At 36.9% G+C, this 23,007-nt stretch overlaps 1 protein-coding gene across 2 annotated transcripts in view; it reads left to right on the top strand.

Moving 5' to 3' along the window:
- The window catches only part of TANC2 (tetratricopeptide repeat, ankyrin repeat and coiled-coil containing 2), a 297,008-nt gene that overhangs the window by 53,597 nt on the left and 220,404 nt on the right, over nt 1-23,007 (top strand). Inside the window, exon 3 of one of the 2 annotated variants that reach the window (XM_044921763.1) lies at nt 19,786-19,968. In XM_044921763.1, coding sequence (XP_044777698.1) covers nt 19,786-19,968 — 183 coding nt within the window. The remainder of the gene's footprint in view (nt 1-19,785; nt 19,969-23,007) is intronic. The other variant, XM_021678492.2, reaches the window with a different exon arrangement.

Raw genomic sequence — 23,007 nt, forward strand, 5'->3', positions numbered from 1 at the left:
AGTTTATCATTGTGATAAAAAAAATCACTTAGTTTTCAACATAGGTTGCTTTGAAAAAATAATTAATTATACATATGTGCCAGGCTCTGGCGAGGTGCTTTTACATAATCCTCATTTAATTCTCAGAATAATGCTGTGAAGTAGGTATTATTTTCAGTAGGAAAATATTTCAGGCTTTATACTAATCTACACCAAAAGTTTCAAATCAGCTTTTTTGGTAGCATGTACTTAGAATCTTTCTGTTCTGATATTTAAAATTCAAATTTGTTGGTGGTTGGATAAGACCTGGAAGAAAGGATCTGAACTTAAGTGATAAATCCCTCTGAAGTGCCTTTATTTCTAGTCCTGTAATTCTGAAATTTAACTTCATGTTGATCATTCTTTGTATAACACTCATTTTTCATAGAATTAAACTTGAAATTGGCCTTTTAGCCAACAATTTATTATCTTGGGCTTCTAGGGATGTGTCAGAATGTGTTTACATATTTTAGTCATGCTTTTTTAAAATTGAGTTATAATAATTTTACTAATTAAAAGATTACTTTTTACCAACAATGTAGATATTTAAAAATAACATGTTAAGGCTTCTTTCCCTTCCACTACCCTAAAGTAACCAATATTAACTACATTCAGTCTGTATCCTTTCATATTTTTTCCCTGAACTCATATTGGCAAATGTAGGGGTGTGTGTGTGTGTGTGTGTGTGTGTGTGTGTGTATTAGTTTGAAGATTTTAAAAAATAAAATGCAATTTTAATTCATTATCCCACAGTTAACAATATAGCATGAACATCCCTCAGGAGCATACTTAAGTTCTAATTGTAAAAAATCTGTATAATGGTTCACAGCATAAGCAACCCATAATTTATTTCACCATTTCCTCATATATGATTCAGATTTTCAAAGCGATTCATAATCATTTATCTAGTAACTTCTTAAACTCTTGGAATTTGCAACTCCAAGCACATTTTGTGTCAGAACATACTAAGTATCCTACTTACATTATGATAATTGGCCTAGTTAACACTAGAAACATTGTAGAAACCTCTCCTTGCTTACCCATATTTATGAAAGAAAAGGAATAAAAGCATGACAACTAAAAAGGTTGGAAAAGGTATCTTTCCAAACATCTTTTTTGGCAAGAGATAAAAATCATAAAACCTCTGAAAAACTCATAATCTTTAATTAAAGGCCATACAAAGTTGAATAACAAAGGGTGAAGAAGAGACCTGTTAGTAAAGGCTGGGATAAAGTTATTACTGAATAAATACATTTTTTGTTTTGTTTTGTTTGAGGTACAGGTTGGATTTATTAGTCTTATTCCTAGTGAGAGATTAAAGAGCTGGTTCCCACAAGGGGGCAGACTAAGACTACCTCAAAACATTCATACTATAAAGACTATTTATTTTAAATTCATAGTTGATTTGTTAAGAAGAAAGAGGAAATTACCTGGGGCTAGAAATGAGTAGAGAGATAACTGGCTGATCATCCCATGAATGGTACCATATTGGGGGCATCCACCAACCCCGTCCCCAGTGCAAGCATGGACTATTGGCATGTTGGACACTCAGCTCTGGCTATGGTCAGATTGGCCTTGGTGAGTGGAAGTCCATATCTCTGAGCCCATGTATAAATTCCATCCCTGCTACCATGGCCACTTTGTTAATGGGCCCTTTGGGCAAGCTTAGAGTGGCTGGGTAGAAAGACTGTGTCCCCCAAATAGGTCATCTAATCTGCTGTGTTCTTAAGCAACTTCTCTGCAGTTTGCTCTTTGGTAAGTATTCACATGGGACATAAATTGCTCCATATTCTGTGCCCTTTCAAAGGGTCTATTCATATATCTCATCCCCAGATTTCCTTGTCACTAGTTTTCTTATTATTCCTTTCAAATCTCTGAATATCCATTAAATACTCTCCATGAGTCAGTTCTTCTGTTACCTCTTTTCCTAGGCAAAGCAAACAACTAGGTACCCTGTTCAAATTTCTGCCACTGGAAACTAATGTCCTTCAAGACTACCACAGAGTGGGACTGTAGTGTTGTCATCTGCAGTGTGCTGTTATCTTGCAGAATTATCAGTTAACAGTCCTGATTTTTTTTTTTTTTCCAGTGAGATGGTCATAGAGAATTTACCAAGATTAAGTGAAAAGAAGCCATAGCAAGAGTAGGAACCTTGGGCATCTGGGCCACTTGCTCATGCAAATTACTTGTGCCTCCAGGACCTGCTCAAGCCTAATCTCATATACACTTCTTCCTTTTGCTGATGAAGTGCTGCAGTACACAACCAAGCATATTGATTTGTTGTTTCAACAATACTTAGTTCATGGTGGGCTGCCAGGGTCACATGCATTAATTCTAAGGTCCTATGGTAAGCCAAAAGCTGATTTTCAAGAAGGGATAGTAGTTGGTTACATAGGATGGCATAGGTTTTTTGTTTGTTTTTTCTTTTACAAAATCCCTGAGATTGATCTAAAGTTCTGCAATAAGAATGCAAAAGCCCTGTCTACCACAGAAGCTTCAAGCAGCATTGGATCTGGTGGGTTATATAACCCAGGGGACAAAGTAGCCCATATTTATTGCAAAGCTTCACTTGTTCTGGTCTTCTCTCACATCCAGCAGTGTCAGTAAATGGTTCACAGCAGCATAACCAAATGAGGTACGGGTTGCTTAAAAAAAAATCAAGGAGGCCTACCAGGCATTGTACCTCTTTCTCAGTAGTAAGAGAGAGCAGATGCAGCAACTTCCTCACCTTCCTTGGAAGGGATATTTTGAATTGCCCAAGATGATATTTCACAGTGTGGAAGATCTCTGACTTTTTGTGGGATTTATTTCCCACTCTCTGGCATGCATGTTTTACCACAGTATCTAGATAGTTGCTGCTTCCTATTCACCAAGTTTAATCATCATGAAATTATCAGTATAGTAGAACAGCAACGGTGTCCTATGAAATCGAGGGACAGTTAAGATTATTACCTAGAGCAGGAGGCAGGCCAGTGAAAATATATAGCTGACCCTGACAGCTGAATGCGTACTGCATATGATTATCTCATTCTCAGGTCAATAACTGCAAACCAGGTGTCAGGGATATGCTGATTTGCTTTAGCAAGAAAACCACATCCAAAATAGTAGCAGTAGTGGAATAAGTTACAAAAATACACTGTTATTCTCCAAGATTTGTCTGTCTTCTGCACTGGCCATATAGGTGAGTTGAATGAGGATGTGGTAAGAATCATCACCCTTGGATCTTTCCAGTGTTTAGTGATTGGATCCATTTTTACCTTACACTTTAGAGACTGACTGAACTCAGTTCTGGATATAGGTCTAGAACTTCACTGTGCAGGACAGTAGTCATTGGCCACATGTGGCTGTTGAACACTTGAAATGTGGCTGGTCTGAAGGGAGATGTGTTGTATATGTAGAATACACACCGGATTTGAGACTTCTTTCTGTTCATTTCAAGAATGTTTGCCTTTACTTAATGAAGCACTGTTGTAATAGCTGCTTTAAGGTCTTTGATTTTAATTCTAACCTCTGTGTAATCTCAGGAATGCTGTTTATGGACTTTTTTTTCTCTCATGTTGAGATTCCCTGTTTCTTCATATGCCATATAATTTTGGATTGTATTCTGAACATTTTAAATACTATATATGAGAATGTGGGTTTTATTTAAATCCTAAGGAGAATGTTGATTTTTTGTGTGTGGTCAGTGGCCAGTCGAGCAGAATTTGTTCGGGACACAGGTTCCTACCCGTCCTCTGAGGGCTGTGGTTCCAATGTCAGCTCTGTTTTCTAAGCATTTGCAGTACTATTGAGATGGGTCTCATGTATGTGACCCAGTGTCCATTCTGGGATCAAAGTAGTGGTCCATCTTGTTGCTCTGTTCTCAAAGCCTGTGGTATGCTGTTTAGGGTCAGATCCATACACACAGAGTTCTGAAATGAACCCAAAAGTTCATATACAACTTGATGGGATTGTTTTCTTGTAAACAATTTCCATCTCCCTCCTTTTCCAGCACTCTTGCTAAAAAACAGACTCTAGTTTTCCCATTCTGCTGTTCAATGACTGTAATGGTTTGTATCTAGATCAAGAGATAAAAGAACATAGAGAGGGAAGAAAGCATTGAGGATTTACCACAAACTAGTGGGACCACAATTCTTGGAGTCAGAGAAAAGGGTTCCTTCTCCCAGAGTGTTAGGTGCCTGCCCAGTCACCTGTACATCTCTGGGTTGCTGTTGACATAGAATTGCCTGGACACTGGTATAGAAGATAAGGGGGGAAAGATTTCCCTTGTCTCTCAGACCAGTAAGGGCCCCCTTTCCTGCTCCTTACCAACAAGGGAGAGATTTTATTGGAGCTTTTTCTTACCTGGTATATACTTCTGAGTTTTAAGTGTCTAGGTCAGGCAGTATCTGAGGAAGAAACATGGTAAACTCATCACCACTTCAGTGGAAATGCTTACTCTCTGCTCCTTTCCCAGTCCTCCTCCTACTGTTTATTTTCAGTCCTCAGATAGCTACTCTATGCATTCTTTTTGTTAATTTGTTTTGTTTGTGCACTTAAAATTTCTAAAAATAGATTGTATATTTTAGAGTAGTTTTAGGTTTATAGCAAAACTGAGTGGAAAGTACAAAGAGTTCCCAGATGACTCTTGGACTCACATGTGTGTAGCCTCTCCTATTATCAGCATCCCTCACCAGACTGGTACATTTGTTTGTAATAGATGACCCTACCTTAACATATCATGTCGCCCAAAGTCCGTAGTTTACTGTAGGGCTCACTCTTGATGTTGTACATTTTATGGGTTTTGACAGATATATACTGACATGTGTCTACCCTTATAATATCATAGTTTCACTGCCCTAAAAATCCTCTATGCTCTGCCTATTCCTCCCCCCCGCCCAATATCCCTGGAAACCACTAATCTTTTTACTGTTTCCATAGTTTTGTTTTTTCCAGAATGTCATACTATTGGAATTATATAGTATGTCCCATTTTCCAGTTAGCTTCTTTCACTTAGTAGTGTGCATGTAGGGTTCCCCAGTGTCTTCTCATGGCTTGATAGCTCTTTTCTTTTTAGTGCTGAATAATATTCTGTTGCCTGGATCTGCCACAGTTTATTTACCATCATCTACTGAAGGACATCTTGGTTGTTTCCAAGTTTTGACAATTATGGATAAAGCTGCTATAAACATCCATGTGCAGGTTTTTGTGTGAATATATTTTCAACTCATTTGGGTATATACCAAGGAGCACAATTGCTGAATTGTAAGATAAGAGTATGTTTAGTTTTGTAAGAAACTGCCACACTGTCTTTCAAAGTGGCTATGCCATTTTGCATTCCCACCAGCAATGAATGAAAGTTCCTATTGCTCTATATCCGTGTCAGTATTTGTTGTTGTCAGTGTTTGGGATTTCGACTATTTTAGTAGGTATGTAGTGGCATCTTATTGTTGTTTTAATTTGTAATTCTCTGGTAACATATAATATTGAACAGCTTTTCCTGTGCTTATTTGCCATCTAGATATCTTCTTTAGTAAGTTGTCTGTTCAGATCTTTTATCCTTGTTTTACCTGTGTTTTTCATCTTCTTGTTGTTGAGTTTGTGTATTTTGGATAATGGCCCTTTATTACATGTGCCTTTTGCAGAGCTGAAGTTTTAAATTTTTATTTTTATTTTTTTAATTAAATTTTTAAAAAAGATTTTATTTATTTATTAGAGAGAGAGAGACACAGCGAGAGAAGGAACACAAACAGGGGGAGTGGGAGAGGGAGAAGCAGGCTTCCCATGGAGCAGGGAATCTGATGCGGGGCTCGATCCCAGGACCCTGGGATCATGACCTGAGCCGAAGGCAGACGCTTAACTACTGAGCCATGCAGGCGCCCCTGAAGTTTTAAATTTTAATGAAGTCTAGCTTCTTATGTCTTTCATGGATCATGCTTTTTGGGTTGTATGTAAAAAGTCACTGCCATTCCCAAGGTCATCTACTTTTTCTCCTATGTTATCCTCTAGGAGTTTACTACATTTAGGTATACAATCCATTTTGAGTTAATTTTTTGTGAAGGGTATAAGGTCTGTGTCTAGATTCATTTTTTTGAATGTGGATGTCTAGTTCTCCCAGCACCATTTGTTGAAAAGACTGTCTTTTCTCCAGTGTATTGCGCTCCTTTGTCAAAGATCAGTTGACATAGTTTTGTGGGTCTAATTCTGGGCTCTCCATTTTCTTGTATTGATCTATTTGTCTGTTCTTTCACTACTGTGACACTGCCTTGATTACTGTGGCTTTGTAGTAGGTTTTGAAGTTCAGTAATGTCTATTCCCTGGCTTTATTCTTCTTCTTCAAATATTGAGTTGAATTTTTGGATCTTTTGCCTCTGCATATAAACTTTAGCATCAGTTTGTCAAACTCAACAAAATAACCTCCTGGGATTTGATAGGGGTTCCTTTGAATCTGTCAGATCAGTTTGGGAAAAACTGACATTTTGACAACATTAATTCTTTTATCCATGAACATGGAATATCTTTCCATCTATTTAGATCTTTTTGAATTCCTTTCATCAGAGTTTTGTAGCTTTCCTCATATAGTTCTTGTACATATTTTGTTAGAATTATATCTAAGTATTTCATTTTTTTAAATTCATAGATTGTTAATTCCAACATCTCTGCCATATCTGGGTCTGATTTGATGCGTGTTCTGTCTCTTCAAATTGTATTTTTTGCCTTTTGGTTGGCTTGTAAGTTTCTGCTGAAAGGTAGACATGGTGTTCTTGGTAAAATGAGCTGTGGTAAGTAGTAATGTAATGGTAAGGTATGGGGCAGCGAAGTGCTCTGTAGTCCTATAAGGAAGCTGGAAGTGAGCTCTCTGCATTCTTTCAAGGGTTTTAAGGTGCATTCAGTGGGAGGGTAAAAGTGGAATATGCTTATTCCATCTTTCCTGGAACGGGAACCTAATCGTGTTTTTCAGATATATAGCCTTACTGATACTTATAAAACACCCATACAATTTGTTTCTTTGATTAATTCTCTTATGTAGAACAAAGGAAAATTTGAAGGCTTTCCCACATTCATAGATTTCTCTCCAGTGTGAATTCTCATGTCTGTAAAGGCAAGAGGGATCATTGAAGCCTTTCCCACATTCATTACATATATAAGGCTTCTCTTCAAGGTGTGCGCTCACATTTTTCCCATGGGATGAGTGTCTTCTAAAAACTTCTTCACAGTCATTGCATTCATAGACTTTCTTCCCAGGATGTACTTACATGTGTTTGGTAAGTGTGTTTCTATAGAAGACTTTTCTGAATTCATCACAGTCATGGTGTTTCTCCTCTGTGTGTATTCACATAGGCCTTGTGAGCTTACTGTTCCTACTGAAGGCTTTTTCTCAGTCATTTGTATTTGTAGAGTTTCTCCCCAGTGTGGATGCTCTGGTAAGAAGTAAAGTGAGTGATCCTGCTGAAGGCTTTCTCGTAGTTTTTGTGTTCATAGTTTCTGCCCAGTATGTATTCTCTTGTGCACCACAAGACTAGAGATGTTTCTGAAGAATTTTCCACACTGTTTACATTAATAAAGTTTGTCTCCAATGTGAAATCTCATGTGTATTTTGGGGATGACTGTAGACCAACCAGATGCTTTTCTGCTCTGATATTATTTGAAGAACACTTCATTTTAATTCTCACATGTCTCTGAAGAAAATAATGGTTACTGAAGGCTTTCTTAGAATTCTTACATTTGTGATTTGTTTCTCCTTCATGAATTCTCCTGCAAAATAAGATTAGTGCTCCTTCTGAAGGCTTTTCCACATAGATTACATTCATAGAGTCTATCTCATTAAGATTCCCTTCTATTTGCATCTCATTTATGCAGACTACTGTAGTGAAAAGCTGAAAGCATTCCCTCTCTGATATCTGCTATCACTCCTTTTCTTCATCTGTGTCTGGAGATCCTACCCAGTGCAGTAAAGCCTCTGTATGGAGAGATATTCTTGCTGTACTAAGATCAGGATGGTAAGAAGAAACACTTACAAGAGACCTTAGGGCAGAGCATCCAGGCAGATGGAAGGGCCAGAGCTGGGCCCCCACAGAAGACTGGGAGCCTGAGTCAGCTATGCCACCCCTATCCACCTAAGGGCGACCCCAGTACCCAGGTCTCAATCAGGCCAAGGGACAGGAGCAATAAATAAGCCAAAGAACATTTCTACTATTATGATGCTTTCATTCTAGAGGAGTGAGACAAATAAAAGAACCAGGTAATTTCAGGTCATGGTAAGTGCTATCAAGAAAATAAAATAGGATTGTGTGATAGAGAATGAGACATGAGGAAACGAGTAAATGGTAACTCTAGGTTAGTCCTGGTAGGCCTTTCTGAGGAGGGAACATTTGAGCCAGGACGTTTTCAGATGAAGGAAAGCCAGCTTTGTAGAGGTACTGGGAGTGAGCATTTTAGGCAGGAAAAAAACAGGCAAAGGCCTGAAGTTGAGAATGCATTTGGCCAAAGCAAAGAACTGGAAGTTCAGTGTGACTGAAGCATTGCGTATTGAGGGGGAAAGTGGAAAGTGATGGCATCAGAGAATTAAGTAGGTGGAGCCAGATTGTGGGAGGCCTTATAGACTATGGTAAGGATTTTGAGTTCTGTATTCTGCTGCTAATTGACTACACGATCCTATATTAGTTATTAAACTTCCTCTGCCTCCTTGTTGATTAATACATGAACTTGTGAGAATGTTACAGACTCAGAGTGATATAAATCTTGCCTTGAAAGGTCATTAGGAATAGTTTAGGGCAAATCCCTTTGTTGTAGAAAATATTTGAAAGCCCTTTGACCAATTATGCATTGTTATTAAGTATGTAATCTTTCACATATCTGCACTTGTTGTAGGGGCTAGTTTATCATCTATGCTATTATTTTTTCAGTATACTTTTAAAAAAAACTTTAGTGAAATAAAGCATGCAATCAGAAAAGTTTACAAAACATAACTATACAGTCAGTATATTATCACAAAGTACTGTAGGGTTTTTTAAAGTCAGTTTGTTGAAGTTCAATTTATATATAGTTAAAATTTGCCCCTCTTAAATATACAGTACCATGAGTTTTTGCAAACATATATGGCCATGTAGCTATCACTAAAATCAAATATAGCTCATTTCCATCATCATGTAAAAGCTCCATCACAGGGGCGCCTGGGTGGCTCAGTGGTTAAGCTTCTGCAGGTCATGATCCCGGGGTCCTGGGATCGAGTCCCACATCGGGCTCCCTGCTCCACGGGAAGCCTGCTTCTCCCTCTCCCACTCCCCCTGCTTGTGCTCCCTCTCTCTCTGTGTCTCTCTCTGTCAAATAAATAAATAAAATCTTCAAAAAAAAAAAGTTCCATCATACCCTTTTGTAGTCAGTCCCTTTCTGCTACCCCAATCCCTGTCAGCTAATGATCTGCTTCCTGTTACTATAGTAGTTTTCATAATATTCTATAAATGAAACCATAAAGTATGTAGTCTTTCAACTCTGGCTTCTTATACTTTAATGCTTTTGAGATTCATCTATCTTTTTAGATTTTTTTTCATTTTGCATATGTGAGTAGTTTATTTTACTGCTGAATAATGTTCCATTGTATGTATGTCCTACAATTTGTTTATCCATTCACCAGTTGATGGACATATGGCTAGTTTCCAGGTTTTGGAACTTATGAATTAGTCTGCTATTTGTGCGTTTGTGGTGATGGTGTGTGGGTGGGGTCAATGTGTCTTCATTTCTTTTGGGTAGATTTCTAGGTATTGGATTCCTAGGTTGTATGGTAAGTTTATATTTAAACTACCAGAGTGTTCCCCAGCATTGTATACCATTTTATGTTCTCAACACTAGTATATAAGAGTTCTAGTTCATTCTTCCCAGTACTTGGTTTGTCAGCATTTTGTTTTTTAATTTTAGCCATTTCACTAGGTATATAGTGACATCTCCTAATTTGCATTTCCCTAATGATTAGTGATGTTGAGTATTTTTCATGTGTTTATCAGACATCCATATCTCTTAACGAAATGTCTGTTCAAATCTTTTGCCAACTTTTTTAATTGGAGTAGTTTCTTGTTACTGAGTTAAGAGTCCTACTTATATTCTAAATACCAGTCCTTTATCATATATGTGTTTTACAGATGTATTCTTTCAGTTGGTACTGGTTTTTTTTCATTTTGTAACAGTGTCTTTTATTTTATTGTTATGTTAATCACCATACATTACATCATTAGTTTTTGATGTAGTGTTCCATGATTCATTGTTTGCATATAATACTCAGTGCTCTAGGCAGTACGTGACCTCATTAATACCCATCACCAGGGGCGCCTGGGTGGCTCAGTCATTGAGCGTCTGCCTTTGGCTCAGGTCATGATCCCAGGGTCCTGGGATTGGGCCCCGCACTGGGCTCCCTGCTCAGCGGGAAGCCTGCTTCTTCCTCTCCCACTCCCCCTGCTTGTGTTCCCTCTCTCGCTGTGTCTCTCTATGTCGAATAAATAAATAAAATCTTTAAAAAAAAAAAAAAAACCCATCACCAGGCTAACCCATCCCCCCAACCCCCTCCCCTCTAGAACCCTCAGTTTGTTTCTCAGAGTCCATAGGCTCTCATGATTTGTCTCCTCCTCCGATTCCCCCCCTTCAGTTTTCCCTTCCTGCTATCTTCTTCTTCTTCTTTTTTTTTTTTAAACATATAATTTATTACTTGTTTCAGAGGTACAGGTCTGTGATTCAACAGTCTTACACAATTCACAGCGCTCACCAGAGCACATGCCCTCCCCAATGTCCATCACCCAGCCACCCCATCCCTCCCACCCCCCACCGCTCCAGCAACCCTCAGTTTGTTTCCTGAGATTAAGAATTCCTCATATCAGTGAGGTCATATGATACATGTCTTTCTCTGATTGACTTATTTTGCTCAGCTTAATACCCTCCAGTTCCAGTGTCTTTTTGAAGAGTAGAAATGTTAAATATGAATTCCAACTTAACAATTCTTCTTATATAGTTCATCTTTTTTGGGTCCATTGTAATAAATCTTTGCCTGACACAAGTTCATCCAGATTTTCTCCTGTGTTTTCTTCTAGAAGTTTTATAGTTTTAGGTTTTACATTAAGGTCTATGATCCATTTCAACATGATTTTTGTATGTGGTAAAGGTTTAGGTAAAGGTTTGTTTTTTGTGTATGGATATCCATTTGTTCCAAAGCTATTTGTTGAAAAGATTATCCTTTAAACATTGGATTGCCCATACACTTTTGTCAAAAAGTAGTTGACGAGGGGGTGCCTGCATGGCTCAATCAGTTACTCATCCAACTCTTGATTTGGGCTCAGGTTGTGATCTCAGGGTTGTGAGATTGAGCCCTGTGTTGGGCTCCGTGCTGGGCGTGGAGCCTGCTTGGGATTCTCTCTCTCTTCCGCTCCCTCTACTCCTCCCCCTTTCCCTCTCTAAAAAAAAAGAAAGAAAAAAAGAAAAGAAAAGGAAAAAAAATTAGTTGACTGTATTTGTGTGAGTCTTTTTCTGGACTCTGTAGTCTGTTCCATTGATTGCATGTCCATTCTTTTGCCATTACCACATACTCTCTGGATTACTCTGACTTTACAATTAGTCTTGAAATTAGGTACTGTGAGACTTCAAAGTTTGCTTTTCCTTGCTCAAAATTGTTTTGTCTTTGTTTTTTAAATTTTTATATATAAAGTTTAAAATCGGGCACATGGCTGGCTCAGTTAGTAGAGCATGTGACTCTTGATCTTGGGGTTATGAGTTCAAGCCCCATGTTGGGTGTAAGGATTACTTAAAATCTTTAAAAATGAATAAATGAATAAATAAATAAATAAATAATTCAAAAAAAAATAAAATGAGCTTGTTGATTTTCACCAAAATACTGCCTGCTGGATTTTCATTGGAATTGCTTCAAATCTATAGATCACTTTGAGGAGAATAGACATCATAATGATGGGCATCTTCAGATCCATGAACACATTATATCTTTCCATTTAGATCTTTGGTTTTTTTCATCAGTGTTTTATAGTTCTTAGCATACAAATATTGTACTATTTTATTTATTTTGTCAGATTTATTCCTGATTAATTTCATTGTTCATAATGATGCTATTTTGATGGTATAGTTTTAAAAATTTTTATTTTCCAAGTGCTTATTGCTAGTATGTACAAAGACACTTGATTTTTTTTTACTTTGACTCTTTAACCTTTGAATTTGCCTAACCCGCTTATTTTATTGTAGTAGCTTTTTTATAGATTCTTTAGAATTTTCTACAGAGGCAGTCATGATGTCTGACTATATGATCCTGTACGAGCTATTATACTTCTCTATGTCTGTTTCCTAATGTATGGATCTGTTTTGAGAATATTGCCAAGTTACAGAGTGATATAAGCCTTGAGTTAAAAGGATGTTTGGAGTAATTTAGGCAAACACCCTTTGTTTCTGAAACATGTAAAAGCCCTTTGAGACTTTAGGGGCTATTTTTCACTATGCTTTTTAAAAATAAATTTTTATTAAAGTATAATATATAAACTGAAAAATTCACGAATCATGTGTATAGTTTAGTGAAGTATGCTGGAGGCTTGGATTTGTAAGTTTTATTTGTGGTTGTTCATGTAATGTGAAAAATTAGAAGGCCATTCTGTAGAATAAGTATTGCTTTAGGCTAAAGAATTTATTAACTTGAACTTTAATATCTGATAATCATCTATATTAAATAAGAAGCTTAGTGATGACTGAAATTTTCATTGAATTGTAATTAACTCCTAACACTTCTTTAGTGTCCATCTACTTGATGTCCTTGTGCTTTCTTAGTTCAGTTTTTGAAAAATTTTTTTGAATATTTTATTTGACAGAGAGAGAGAGAGCAGCAAGAGAGGGAACACAAGCAGGGGGAGTGGGAGAGGGAGAAGCAGGCTTCCTGCCGAGCAGGGAGCCGATGCGGGACTGGATCCTGGGACTCCAGGATCATGACCTGAGCCGAAGACAGACGCTTAACGACTGAGCCACCCAGGCTCCCAGTTTTTGAAAATTTAATCACCATGTGTCCAACCTAACTGAATTTTTTTAGCAGTTTATTTTACTCTGCCATATTTTCATCACATTATTTCAGTAACTTTTATTTGGTTAATTGAAGCAGGAAAAGTGGCAGGAAAAAAAGTAGAAGATGAAGATGAGTAATTTGGAATACCAATAAATATCATCCTACGTGCTTGGTAAATTGGATTCCCAGTTTCACTTCCTTCCTGTTACAAAATTAGACATCCATTCCTTTTGCTATGCAACTTTTCAGTAGTTCCCACTGATATGGGCCAAGTGGAATGTCAGTGAACAGAGGTCTTAAATATGCTCCTCTGGTTTGACTTGGCCTCCTACACTGTTGTGGTCTACCATGAGAAGAGCAGCCCCACATATTCATTGCCTCTTCAGTGGCTAGGCCCAATACTGAAGACCCATCGGAGTAGTTCTGAACCTGATAGCCCAGCTTAGCTCAGCTGACCCACAGTGAATCTGCAGACTCATGAGAAAAGTAAGTGTTGTAGACTACTGAGATTTTGAGGTTGCTACTTAACCAAGAAAAACTGGCTAATATAGCTAAATTCTGTAAATAGTTACCAGTACTTTTCTTTACTTGAAACATATATTTTTAGTTTTTTCCTCTTTAGCTACAATGAGTTCAAGCACAATTTATAGGACAAAGAAGATGGAGGAAAATATTTTTAAGCAGAAAAGTAAACTAGGACATCCAGACTGGACTAATTGCAGTATTATTCCTTAAGGAGTATTATTAGATTCTAAAATTATCAGCCAAGTTTTAATATTGGAACATTTCAAGTGAAGAGAGATGCTTCACTAAATCACATGCATTCTTCTAGATATATTGCTTTTTAAAAATCTAATGCTGATTTTTCTCAACAAAAGGATTCCTCCATTAGGGAATTACATTAATGGCATGACTCTTTGTGTGTAAACCTGTAAAATACTGTAATTCCATATAATTCAGTCTCAAGTCTGTTCATGAATGCCCAAAGATTAGAAATCTATTATGTGAGAAAGAGACTTGAAAAATATGTCTAGGAGATACTGTATCCATCTGATCATAGTTCCAGAGAGAGAAAAAAGATTAGCTGGGAGAGAAGAATTAGTCAACATAGTAAAAGAAAGGACCCAGAGACTAATGAGAAGAAAAAAGTTAAGACAAATCTTGGTAAAATTTCTAAGCTCCAAGGATGAGGAAGAAATTCTGTATTTCTATCAACAGAACTTTGGGGGAAAATAATAGTGATCTGGACTATGGTAATGGTAGGAGAAATGGAAAGAGCATAGCTGATTTGAAATCTGTTTATACTGATAAAATCTGTAGAACTTCTAACGCATTTGTTGCGAAGGGATGTGTCAGGAAGAAATTAGCAATGGTTTACTAGGCGTCTGGTTTGAATAAATACGTGAGTTGGTGGTAAATATCTACATAAAATTTTTTTATTGAGGTAAAGTTCACCATTTAAAAATGTACAATTTGGTGGCTTTTAATACATTTATAATGCGCAAACATTACTGCATTCATCACTCCAAAAGGAAATCCTATACCTAGTAAGCAGTCACTCTTCACTCCTCCCTCTTTGTAGTCCCTGGCAATCATAGTATACTTTTTCTCTAGATTTGCCTGTTCTGAACATTTCATATAAATGGAATCATACATGTGAACATTTGTGTCTGTTTTTTTTCACTTAAACGTAATGTTTTCAAGGTTTATCAGTATTGTAGCATGAATCAGGCTAGCTTCTTTTTATTGCTAAATAATATTCGATTATATAAAGATGCCACATTTTGTTTATCCATTCACCAGTTCATAACATTTTAGTTGTTTCCACTTTTGGATATCGTGAATACTGTTGCTATGAACATTCATGTTCAGGTTTTTGCTTGAAACTTGTTTTCATTGCTTTTGGGTATATACACAGAAGTCAGATGGCTGGGTTATTCTGTATTTAACTTTTTGAGGAACAGCAACTGTTTTACACAGCAGCTATACCATCTTATATTCCCACCAGCAATGTATTAGGATTCTAACTAACTTCTCTACATTCTCAGTAACACTTTTTTGTCTTTTTTTTTTTTTTTTTAAATTGCTATCCTACCGGGTATAAAGTGATATCTCCCTGTGACTCTGATTTATAGTTCCATAATGATTAATGATGCCGAGTACCTTTTCATGTGCTTTTTGTCCATTTGTATATCTTTTTTGGAGAAATGTCTCTTCAAGTCTTTTGCTTATTTTTGAATTGCATTGTTATTTTGTTCTTGAGTTGTAGGAGTTCTTTATATAGTCTGGATTCTAGACTCTCTTCAGATAAATGATTTGCACATATGTGCTGCCATTCTAGGTGTTGTCTTTTCACACTTTTTTTTTTTTTTTGAAAGCGAGAGTGCATGTGTACAAGTCGGGGTGGAGGAGGGACAGAGGAAGCTGACTCCCCACTAAGCAGGGAGCCCAAGGATGTGGGGCTTGATTCCAGAACCCTGAGATCATGACCTGAGGCAAAGGCAGACGCTTAACTGTCTGAGCCACCCAGGCATCCCCATTCACACTCTTGATATGGTGTCTTTTGATGCACAAACATTTTACCTTCCAGTTTACTAATTATCTCTTCATCTCTGTCTAATCTGTTTTTCAATTCACCTGTTGAGTTTTTATTTTCATAATTTTAATTCTTAGCTGGAATTCTAAATTTTTATTTTCTCCAAATATTAAGCATACTACTCCCCCCCCCCTTTTTTTAGAGGCAACATGACACAGACTTTTTTTTTAAAGATATATTTATTTATTTGAGAGAGCACAAGAGATATAAAGCGAGTGGGAGGAGGGGCAGAAGGAGAGAATCTTCAAGCAGACTCCCCACTGAGCATGGAGCCCCACATGGGGCTTGATCTCTCATGACCCATGAGATCATGATCTGAGCCAAAACAAGAGTAGGACGTTCAACTGACTGAGACACCCACGTTCCCCTACACAGACTTAATACAGCATTTAGTCAGTATTTCTCAGGGGAAACTCTCAGCACTTTGACCCATTAATTCTATATTTATCATCTATAGAAATACTATAGAAAGAGCTGCATAAGTGGCCATTAATAAGAGACTGGTTATGTTATAATGCATGATATACTGCAGTAGTTTTTTTAAATGATTTAGAATTACATATGATGAAATTACAACTATAACACAATTGGGAACCTTAAGTGAGACACTTGCTTTAATTTTACTTCTCAGTGTAGGCCATATTACCATCATTTCATGTAAGACCATGTGCTTGTTTTTTTAAATTTTCCACTCTTTTCCCCCAGGTTTATTGAGGTATGATTGAGAAATACAGATTGTATATATTTAAGGTATATAACGTGTTATTTTGATAAATGTATACATTGTGAAATGATTACCACCATAACACTAATTAATATCTATCACTTCACACAATTACCCTTTTTGTGTGTGTATGAGAACACTTGAGTTCTACTCAGGAAATTTCAAGTGTACAGTGTATTATTATTATTAGCTATAGTCATCATGCTGTACATTAGGTCTCCAGAACTTAATTATTGAACATCTCTCTTTTTCCCCCATCCTCTTAGCCCAGGTAACCACCATTCACCTCTCTTTACTGTGAGTTTGACTTTATTTTTTAGATTCCACATATAAGTGAGATTATGCAGTATTTGTCTTTCTCTGTCTGGCTTAGTTGACTTAGTATAATATTTCCAGATTCATCCATGTTGTTATAAGCGGCAGAATTTCTTTCTCTCTTATGGACAAATAACATTTGTGTGTGTGTGTGTGTGTGTAAAATCACATTTTCTTCATCTTTTGACAGACACTGAGGTTGTTTCCAAATCATGGCTACTGTGAGTAATGCTGCAGTGAGCATAGGAGTGCATATATCTCTTTGAGATGATAGTTTTATTTCCTTTTGGTATATACTCAGAAGTAGGATTGTTCCATCATGTGGTAGTTCTATTTTTAATTTTTTGAGGATCCTCCATGCTGTTTTACATAATGGTTGTACCAGTTTACATTGCCACCAACAGAAGGGATCCCTTTTCTCCACATCATTGCCAACACTTGTTATCTTTTGACTTTTTGAGAATAGCTGTCCTAACAGGTGTGAGGTGATACCTCATAGTGGTTTTGATTTGCATTTCCCTGAAGGTTAGTGATGTTGAACATCTTTTTGTGTACCTGTTGGCTGTTTGTGTGTCTACTTTGGAAAAATGTTCATTCACATCTTTTGCCCATTTTATACTTAGGTTGTTTTTTGCTCTTGAGTATGAGTTTCTTATGTATTTTGGATATTAACCCCTAAGGATGTATGGTTTGCAATATTTTCTCCAATTCCATAGGTTGCTTTTTCATTTTGTCAGTAGTTTCCTTTGCTGGCAGAAACCTTTTCGTTTGATGTAGTCTCTCCTACTAACTTGGTTTTGTTGCCTGTGCTTTTGGTATCAAATCCAAAAAATCATTGCCAAGACCAATTTCAAGGAGTTTTTCTCCTTTTTGTCTAGGAGTTTTATGGTATCAGGTCTTACGTTTAAGTCTTTAACCCATTTTTCAGTTGATTTTTGTATATAGTGTAAGATAGGGATCCAATTTCATTCTTTTGCATGTGTCTTTTCAGTTTTCCCAGCGCTGTTTATTCAAGAGACTCTCATTTCCCCCATTGTGTATCCTTGGTGTGTGTGTCAAAGATTAGTTGACCATATATGTATGGGTTTATTTCTAGACTCTCTGTTCTGTTCGTTTGTGTGTTTTTTTTTTTTTAATTTTTTATGCTACCACCGAATTCTTTTGATTATTATAGCTTTGTAATATACTTTGAAATTAGGAAGTGTGATGCCTCCCACTTTGTTTTTCTCTCCCTCAGAACTTCTGTGGTTACTTAGGGTCTTTTGTGATGTCATATAAATTTCAGAATTGCTTTTTTCTACCTCTGTAAAAAATGCTATCGGAATCTTGAAAGGGGTTCCACTGAACCTATAGATGACTGGGTTGTATGGACATTTTAACAATACTCATTCTTCTAGTCCTTGAACTTAGGGTATCTTTCCACTTACTCTTCAGTTTCTCTCATCAGTGTCTTATAGTTTTCAGTGTATGGGTCTTTCACCTCCTTGGTTAAATTTATTTCAGATTATTAATCTTTCTGATGTTAATTAAGTATACCACTTTTAAATTCTGTGCCTCATTACTCCACAGTCTGTATCCCTTGTGAGACCGTCTCTTTTGAACGGTCTTTCTGATCTACTTTTTGCATACTGTTTTACCTCTTTGTTTTTGTCAGTTAAGGGCCAGATACTGTGTATGAAATACTGTGGAAGTAATTTGAGGCCTGTGCCAGTGTTTTCTCCAAGAAGATTTGCGTTAGTTTTTGGCGGGCGTTGGCCATCCAAGACCGCCTTAATTTAATTTTGTGGTAGACGTTTGGAGCCGAGCTTTATTCCTGTAAAAGGCCAGACTAGCTTTGGTTCATACTTAACTCCTAGAGTGTAGCCGTTTGGGCTTCCAAACAGAAGTGTTGGAGTTTTACCAGCTTCCCCTCTGGATCTTGATTTTTCTCTGCATTTCAATGTTTGTCCTCCCAGCTCTTTAAAACTGTCAGTAGCTTCTTAGCCTTTCAGATGCCACTGAGTAAAAAGTAGCCCCAAATGCCAGGCTTCAGTCTTTTTTTTTTTTCTTTTTTCTTTATGTAATCCTTCCTCATGCTATTAACTCTTCCATGCCTTCAGGAAGATTTTAAAACATACGTACAGGGCGCCTGGGTGGCTCAGTTGGTTAAGCGACTGCCTTCAGCTCAGGTCATGATCTTGGGGTCCCAGGATCGAGTCCCGCATCGGGCTCCCTGCTCGGCGGGGAGTCTGCTTCTCCCTCTGACCCTGCTCTCTCTCACTCTCTCTCAAATAAATTAATAAAATCTTTAAAAAAAAAACAAAAACAAAAGCAAAACATACGTACAGTTCTAGTTTTTCTTAAGGAAAAGTTGGTCTGAAGTAGATAATCTGCCATTATTGGAAATAGAAGTCAACAGTATATAGGTGGAAATACATAACATATAACTTAATCTTTTTAAATATCAAAGCAGATTAAAAGATCACCATATAGGGTGCCTGGGTGACTCAGTCGGTTGGGCGTCTGCCTTCGGCTGGGGTCATGATCCCGGGGTCCTGAGGATCAAGTCTCACATCAGGCTCCTTGCTCAGCAGGGAGCCTGCTTCTCCTTCCGCCTGCCACTCCCCCTGCTTGTGCTCTCTCTCTCTCTGACAAATAAATAAATAAAATCTTACCCCCCCAAAATTACCATATAATAATGTCAGTCTTACCTAGTTGTATTTTCACATACTTTCTTAGAGAAGGGGGTAAGAGATAGAGTTAGAGTGATCCTACTAGCAATTGCACATATTGGATTATCAAGCAGGTGAATATCTTTTATGTTTCTTATCAGGGAAAAAAACTGAAGACCAGTGCTCCAATTTTAACACCTACTGCATTGTACCATTATTATTTCTTTATGGGACTGAATCATTCATGAGGCAGTGAGCCCCTTATAAGGAGGAACCTCGTTTTATCCATGTTCAATTTCCTAGTGCTAAACCTGCTGTTAAGTGTCCATCCAGTAAGTATAGACATGAATGTAGGTGTTGAAAATATCTTATTTGGCTTTTCACCGTGAAAATCAACATGGGTATATGATGTTCTGAATTATCTTAAAAGGAATCTTTTCTTATCAGCTCTTTTGTTCTGTCCTAACAGGTGGCATCTCCACAGAAAGCGACTGTGTTTTTGAGCCCGACTACGCCGTTCCACCACTTCCAGTGAGTGAAGGTATGCAGCACATTCGGATTATGGAGGGCATGTCTCGCTCTCTTCCATCCTCCCCCTTACTCACACATCAGTCTATCAGTGTTCGGCTCCAACCTGTGAAGAAGTTAACTGGTAAGGACTTTACCTAAATTTAGTATGTTTAACAGGAAACCTAACAGTATGACACTTTAGGTCATATCAGATATGTTTATGTGCATCTTTAGGTTTTTCCTTTTTGGCCTTCCTAATGTCACAGACTCTTGGAAAGTGGAACTCCTACTGATTTCAATTTAGGGAATTAGAATAGTACTCTGTTTGACAAATTGATGTATTTATTTTCTAAGTGATCCATCTGTTGTGGACATATTTTTCTAGGCTTTCGGGAAACTTCTAGTTTTGCCAGAATACACTGTTGTTCTGATTTCATTTATCAGCTTGTTCATGTCAGATTAACAGATGGAGATATTGTAATTTTAGGATAATAGAGCTTCATAGTTCAGCAAAGGTACATCAGTCATATTTTCTGTTTTTAATCCTAATCTGTGTATTTCACATCTATTTCTAAAAGCTGATTTAGGGATTTTCCTCTCCCATTGTACATTCCTCCAACTTCTTGGGATATTAACTATAATTCATAAGTTGTGGATTGCACTGACTTTAATATGATCTCACAGTATGTATAACCCATTCAGATCAAGTGATTAGGTGTGAAACTGTGTCTTAATTATTGAATGAACTTTTGTCCTTTTAAGCTTTTTCAGAGAAGAAATTTTAATATGTTGAATGATACTTACGTGTGAAAATATGTAAGCCTGGGTCACTTTCTTAGGTTTCTTTTAACATTATCAATATATAGCTGGTATCATTAAGTTGACTGGTAATGGTGCGTTATGAGTGATTAGGGGCAAGAAATTAAGTCATTCCAAAAGGATACATTAACTGCTTACTATATGTCTGGCACTGAGCTAGACAGTGGGGAGGTTTGATTATCATTTGACAATTCAAAAGAAAACAGAAGGAGAGAAGGGAAAATGGAATTTTTGGACTCTTCCATCTATTTTGAATGAAAATTTTTACAGTGTTTATAATTTTCGTGAAAACAATAATATTTCTTTATTCTTTAGTTCCACAAGGCATAAGGCATTTTTATATTTATTGTTTTTAGGCTTCTTCAGATAACTGAGTCAAAGGCTACTTTGATTCTTGGGTCATTAAATAAAAATCAGTAAAATAGCTTAGTAACATTTTACTGAAATATTTATTCCCTCTGATATCTAAAAATAGGATAAATTTTATGTGGTTGGACTTGAATAAAATTTCTTTGCTTAGAAATCTCCCCTTTTTCTTGAAGTTTAAGATATTGTTGATTACTAAAAATATAATTAACCAAATATAAGATGGCTATCAAGTGATGTTCTTCATTTACCACACTTTGGAAGAGTTAGCAAGAAAAGTTCCGTTTCCTTGCAGAAATGAACTGGATTGCCTGAGGTTCCTATCCCATTTACCTATCCCAATTTAAGCCTCAACTTAAATAGGGAACTTTATTAAAAGATAAGTACATTTGATAACAAAGTCAATTACATGCCTGATATCACAGAGGTGAGACAGGGAAGCAGTAATAAGAGGTATACTTGGTTAATTACATGTGTGAACTATTCAGTTTTAATTTTTTAGTGTTTGAAGCATTTGATGCTATCAAATAATTTTATTTGTTAAAGAGACTGTCAAAGGCCTAAGAATTTAAAGATTGAGGATGCATTTTAAAATTTCTGAATGAGAGAAATCTGTCTCCTGAAAAAGGATGCTATGAACATTTTCCTGTGGCCAGTTTTCTGCTAAGTGAAGCAGATGATGAGAATTTTTTGGTTTAACCTAGAATGAAATTACTTTGAAATTTAAATTTAAAACTTTAGTTAGTAGATTTATGAGTTATCTTTCCTTTCGTAATTATATTTTGTTATGAATAACTAAAAAGAAAGTTGAATAGAGAAAGATTTGCTGCCCATAAGTTAAATGTCCTCCAGAGAATGGTTTTTAACAAAATGCATTAATTTAATCCAGCCATTAGGGCTGCACTTACTGATTTATCCATTTCCATACATTTAAACTTCCAATTACCTTATATTCCTTGTATTCATATCACCAACCAAACTAAGTAGGACCAGAATAGTTATCTTATTCTGTTTTCTTTCTGACTTTCTAATATTTAGTACCCTGTCTTTGCTATAGTCAAAGTAGTTTATTATTTTTCTGTGCTTTTCACCTAATTGTTCAGCATATATTTGTTTAGGACCCATAATATGCCAAGCACTGCTCTAGATGCACTTAATAGAGTGGTGAACAATTTTAGATAGTGACGAGTAATATGAGGGTGATGAAATAGGAAATGGGATAGAGGGAGAGTGGAGTGGAGGTAGGATTTCTTTTTGTGGAGTCATCAGGGAGAGTCAGAAGAGGAGGTATTTGAACGGCGGAGATGTGAATAACTGAAAGAAGCCAGTCATGGGAAGATCTGGGATCAGAGCCCTCTAGGCAGAGGGAACAGCTAGGACAAAAGTCCTACAGCAGAAAGCAGCATTGGCATGTCCAAGGAATGGGAAGAAGGCAAGTGTGGTTGCAGCAGAGTAAGTCAGAGGGGAGGGTAGTAGAAAGTAGTTGAGGAGGTAGGCAGAAACCAGGGTTTTTAGGTCATGGTAGGCAACCTAACTGTCGGATTTTAAGCAGAGCCGGAATGGGAAGTAATGTGATCTGATTTACCTTTTTATCAGATCTTGTTGGCAAATGTGTAAAGAATGGCATCTGAGGGACTAAGTATGCTATGTTCGTTAACCTTGTGTGTTTTCCTGATCTTTAAATCTATCTTTAAGTTCTGATAAGTTAATAGAATGGTGAAAAGAAAATCTTTTTTTGTTTTATCTTGTGAGATATAGTGAAGGAATAACTAACCTTTTCCTATCATTTTTATCATAGAACATTTGTACTCCTAAAATATTTATCTGAGTCCTTCACACAAGTGTAGGTGACGACCCATTTGGTATATCAATTAAGACTTTTTTATTCCAAGGAAAGAAGATATAGCCAAATGGTCTAAGCAATGAAGGAAAACTAGAAGACCTAAGGTTGGGCAGGCCTCAAGGTTCATTTGACGTAGTTGGATATTGCTGTGCA

Source organism: Neomonachus schauinslandi, chromosome 15, assembly GCF_002201575.2.
Source record: "Neomonachus schauinslandi chromosome 15, ASM220157v2, whole genome shotgun sequence".
In the NCBI taxonomy this organism is placed as follows: Eukaryota; Metazoa; Chordata; class Mammalia; order Carnivora; family Phocidae; genus Neomonachus; species Neomonachus schauinslandi.